The sequence below is a fragment of the Bombus flavifrons genome, chromosome 11 (genome assembly GCF_040668555.2).
Source record: "Bombus flavifrons isolate JBK064 chromosome 11, iyBomFlav1_principal, whole genome shotgun sequence".
NCBI classification, from domain to species: domain Eukaryota; kingdom Metazoa; phylum Arthropoda; class Insecta; order Hymenoptera; family Apidae; genus Bombus; species Bombus flavifrons.
The window spans coordinates 7,926,658-7,932,226 of NC_138452.1; the positions used below are offsets into that span (position 1 = coordinate 7,926,658).

The 5,569-nt window shown below is 29.3% G+C and overlaps 1 protein-coding gene across 1 annotated transcript; it reads right to left on the reverse strand.

The window, feature by feature from the left end:
• Positions 1-1,891: 1,891 nt before the first annotated feature.
• Positions 1,892-5,265, reverse strand: LOC138184797 (putative fatty acyl-CoA reductase CG8306). The gene is made up of 7 exons (XM_069123096.1): positions 4,890-5,265; positions 3,892-4,143; positions 3,529-3,778; positions 3,263-3,455; positions 2,959-3,198; positions 2,607-2,864; positions 1,892-2,522 (listed from the first exon to the last, which is right to left on the reverse strand). Exons 1-7 carry the CDS (start codon positions 5,079-5,081, stop codon positions 2,384-2,386), a joined length of 1,524 nt encoding a protein of 507 aa, XP_068979197.1. The 5' UTR covers positions 5,082-5,265; the 3' UTR covers positions 1,892-2,383.
• Positions 5,266-5,569: the final 304 nt, after the last annotated feature.

Here is a 5,569-nt window from a genome sequence, read left to right on the forward strand (position 1 = left end):
TATAGTAAAGATACGCGATTACCGACTGATCGTATCTGCTCATTTAGTTACAGTTCACCCCGCTCCGTATCTGTTATTACTTGTTGCATGATTCAACATTCGCCCCTGAAGAAGTCATTGTGTTTGTAGTCGAATTTTGGAGGTTACGTTCAAGGTAGACTGACTGAACAAAAGTGAACGTACCAATCCAGTCGAGTTGAGCATTGTGGCAGAAATGTTTTCGCATGACAAGATCCGGAACAATATTTAGGACGAAATAAACGAATTTCGAACAAGTTTTCTTCGGGGCTTCATAAACAAAGTATCTATTAAACAAAACAAAACACGAGTTCTTTTCATATTTCGCTTTATATATTAAAAAATATTATACAATGCAATATGTCTAGTTTTTAGTTTGCAAATTAGTAGAAGGCACGAAGAAGTCCATTTTTCATAAATCATTTATAATTTTAGTTAAAATTATCGTACAATATCGAGGCTTTGTGATAAGTATGTACTGGTCATATTAAAATATGGTACCAAATTTTGGATCGATGCGTTTAGTAGTTTTCGCACAATCAATTTGTCAACTTATGTAATGGAAAACCTTAAAGTTGCAATAAAAATGTATGAACTTATTTTTCTTTAGCCTCTGAGCTTGTACGTTATTTGGAAGACCTATATTTTGATATGTGGGTGTAAAGAGATTTTGTCATTCAAACACTTGGTCAAAATACAGTGATTATCATTTTTTGATTCAAAATCATTTGTTGCAAAATTATATTGTGAATAATAAATTATTTCTATAATGTTGATGTGTTAAACTTGCGTTATCATTTCTGTCATTATTTATTTTATTCTTTATTATTATATTACGCTGAAATTATATTATTATTTAGTTTAATTTATTTCAAAGTCTAACGTTTAAAATATTTTAGAAGTATAAAACAAACAAACTGCGTTTCCTATCTTGTTTTTACTTTCACTCCTCTGTCCTCTATTTCTTCTCGTCATCTTAATTGACTGTAACTAAAGAAGAGACCTTACATTACCTCATTAAGGACCAACGTTGTATTAAGATAACATTCCTTTAGAATTTTTTTTGACTCATTTATATTATTAAATTCTGTTTTCTAATGTTGTGACTTAGATGGAAATCACAAAGATGTGCTGAATATTTTTTTGTCAATTTCTTTTTCCACTTACATACCATGATTTTATAAAGTTCAAGATTATAATATTATTGTATCAGTTTCGAATTAATCCAGGTAGGCCCAAGAGTCCCTCTTTTTCGTAAAACTTCCAAATAAATTGAACTTGTTAATCAAATTTTTTAATTAAGGTATTGTTTGTTATTTACTTATTGCTCTAAGTATCCAGAAGAATAATGTTAAATGTTTTATATAAATAAAAGTAAAATTAAATATACTATTAAAGATTGCGTAAAAAAATTGTCTTGTAATTATTCTTCTGGAAGGATGATACCAGAGGATTCCATATCTGAATTCATTTGAATGAAATCGCGCGGAATTTGAATTACGCGCAAGTTATTATTGACACTGTCTATATTTATACATGTGTTGGTTTCGTAGGCAAAACATGTTGATAATTTTTCGTTGCTGTATTTTCTTCCAACATTTACTAGCTTTGTCTCAGTCACCTTTACGATGATTTACTGTAAAGTGATTCAATCTCTTTGTTTTATCGAGTAATGTATATATATTCACTGTTCATGTTATTGAAGTACCGTATATTATGTTGCATTTCATGATAACGATCACGATTATAAAATGAATGTATTTCGAAGAGAGACTACTTATGAATTGCGCTTCACGTAAAGTCTTTCTCATGCAACTTTATTTGATGTTAGGATAAGGGTATGAAAACGAAGGAAAATAAAATATAATGCACATACATAAAGACTAATTTTATTATGGTGTATTTAGATCTCGCGTTATAAAAGTTTGCACATAGAAATATTTGTTTGAAAATTAATAAATTATGAGTCACAATTTTGTAACTCCTAACGATTAAATGAAGTGGTACAAAGCAAATTTTATCTTGTTGTTACAGAGCAATGAATAAATTTATAATAGAATTTAAAAGAAACAAAATATTTCGACAGTTATTGTAGGTTATATATATATATTATCTCCAGCATTGTTTACTATCGTATGAAACTATAGAAAAAGTTAAACATTTTATAATAATGTATAAACAATTGTCCTTCCCAACACCGCACTGATCACTTTCAGTGTATAAAAATCTGAGTGTACTCTTGATGAATTACACTGAAAAAGCGCGGAGAATTTCCGGAGAATATATATCCTTACCCAATATATGCATGTTTGTATATATATAAAATGAAGATATTTATTAATTTTAATTAAATTATGTATGTAGTCTATAATTCATCAAAAAGAAGATAAGTAATAGGAACGACTAAACCAGCAGCAGTCCAAGAAGTGGCAAAAATAGTTTTGACCAGCCACCAAACAAGTCCTAACAATACAGCTTGCAAGCCAATATGAACAACCAGTAGACTAAAAATATAAAAAATAAGTAATGAATTCTTTATTGACATATATTTTGTTTTTAAGGAAAGAAAAAATTATATAAGTACTTACATCTTATCTTTGGAACGCGCTTTTTCCAATGATTTTGGGGATTCGTTATTTAAATATTGCCTGACTCCCTGTACCAAATCAATAAAGTAGCTTTCCCATATCAGTGGCTTAATATCTAAATTAAAGAGGTTTTTATCAATCTCTGATAGGGAATCATGTAAATCTATCGTACGAGAATTATAGAACTTCCATTCAGTAAAAATAAACGTCTTTAGACGATCCAATGAGTTATTAACATTTGTGTGTAATCGTACCAAACTGAAAAAATATATTTTTTATTGATTTGATATCGTAAATGCAGTTTACATACATTAAAAATTATGTATTAAAGTAATCATAATTTATAACTTACATTGGTCGACCACCTGTTAATCTTGCAACTGTATCCAAAATATATGCTGGAATTAAATGTACAAAAATTGCAGAGAGCCTAAACATGAAGATCGTAGGTAGCAATTTAAGATACGGATACCAAACTGCACTTTGTAATGGATATTTATGTAAATAATAATTGATTTTCGGTTCGATGTTAGCCCATTTGAATGGATTGCGTGTACCTGATGTACAATGGTACACTTTTAACTTTCCTTTACTGCAACAAGAAGATATTATTGTATATAATAGTTAAGTGACTTAAGTGATAAATTTTGCCATACCTATCTTGATTCACAGCGTAAGCTGCAACAATGAGATTGTTTACAACCAGATCCACTGGAATGTAGTCGTAAATTATGTCTTTTACAACTGGTAATCTTCTTACAACACCTTTGCTAGCACCCATTAAAAATCCTTGTATACCATTCTTTGATACTGTCCATCCAGGAATTGGTTCCTTCCATGATGCTGTTACTGCAAATATAAAATATTTATAATATATAATTTTTTTGGAAAATAGAAATATTTTTAAATGTAATATACATACTCATTGAAGGACGCACAATAGCAGCAGGAATACCTCCATTTTTAACTTCATGCTCAGCTAAATGTTTTGTGAATGTGTAAGAATTTGGATGATCCTTTAATATACTTGGGGTTTCTTGTTTTAACGTTTCAATATCCAGTTTTTCTACTAAAGCGATTAATTCATTTACATCATATGGCGCAGGATAGACTTGTTCGTCCACTTCAGTCAACACTGAGTTTACATATGCACTAGAGACATGCACTAAAGCCTAAAAAAAGGAGTTAATGGAAATTGTATTTAATAAACAGAACACTATGAATTAAGTTATGATATATAATTGTCTGAAAGTACATTACTAGATAATATATAGAAGTAATTTACCTTCAAATCTCTTATTTCTTGGCAAAGCTGTACGACTCTGCGTGTACCTAATAAGTTAATATTTGTATTAGATTTCAAATCTGCTTCAAAATCCAATGTTGCTGCAGAATGAAAAACAATGTTAACATCCTCAACAAGAGTCAGTCTATCTGCAGATGATAAGCCTAAATTTTCTTCTCCCACATTACCAGCTACAGGAATCAATTTCTCAAAAAGATTTGTCTTGTTCTCTTCTTTTAATCTGTTGAATACCTAAAATATTAGAACAAACATAAATATGTTGTTAGATAAATTTCTCAGAAGCCAAACCAATCAATTCTATATTTTATTAATATCCCAACTAGATAATTCATTGTGAATAGATTTAAAATAAATTAATTCTAAGATACATTTAAAAAACAGTATTTTTGTATTATTATCACTTTTTGTGTTTTTGAATTTATGGAGTTGGGAATAATGTATACTACTGTAAAATAATGTACCAATTTTCAAATTATAAGTAAACAATTCTTAAATGGAAAAAGTTAGAAAAATGCAGTATTTCATAATACGAAATAAAAACGAAATTACGATTGTATTTAAATATTCTAAGTAGAAAAGATATTATAAAACGAAAAATTACATAACACTCGATTTTTCTAAGAGAAAGAAATTACATACTTAAGGTTCAAATCATAAGTATGTGGTCACACACAAAAAAGAAATATATGTATATCAAGAACTAAAAAGTGAGAAAAAAGTGAGAGTTTATATGACAACTATGATTTAAGGTAATAACATATGTTGAAAGAAAACCGTACAATAAATAAAGGTGATTGTGCGTTCATCAAGGAATTAATAAGTTAAAGATATTTAAATGCCTTGATATCTTTTAGTTAAAAAAAATAAATATTGGTCAGAAATGAAATTAAAGGTTATCATATCAGAGGTTGTCTCTTTCACTCGATAAGATAATGACGAAAAAAATCTATATTTCGAATATACATGTATTAGTATACCGAATTCTTTTTAATTTCTTCCAATCTCTCCTCTATTTTTTTCCCTTTTTTCGGTCGGAGAAGTACATAAATGTTTTTCAAGTCGGGCATACACCTCAATAGTTTTTCGATCAGGCAGACACCAACGAATCCAGTTCCACCGGTGAGAAACACAGTTTTACCGTTATAAAATTCTGTTACGTTCGATGCCATTATAATCTAAAGTTATACAATGTTTTACTCGATAATTGCTTCGAAAATTGATGGAGGAAAGGATTGAGAAAAACAGATCACGTTAATGTAAAATATACGGCGAAACGTTACTGGACAACGCAAGTGTACGATATGCCGTACATTCACCAGTGGCTCGTCGTAAACTGAACTAGAATGTTCGTAGAACTCTGCTATGTTAATGGGAGGGATAATAAGACGCAAACGTTACGAAGTTCAGAAAATACGGATTTTCTAATTCTCTGAATTATTTATCGTGCGAATTATTACAATATTCTGTATGCACTGCAATCGTGTATATTAAAATATAAAAATAAATGAATTTGTACGCGTGAAAACTATTAATTTCGTCACACGTCACATGACCATCATCGACTGATGTTAAAGAGTGTAATTAAACATTTACTAACACATACATTCGATGTTCCATTAACAAAATTTTATCCTGACAGTATATTTTCAAAATTAAT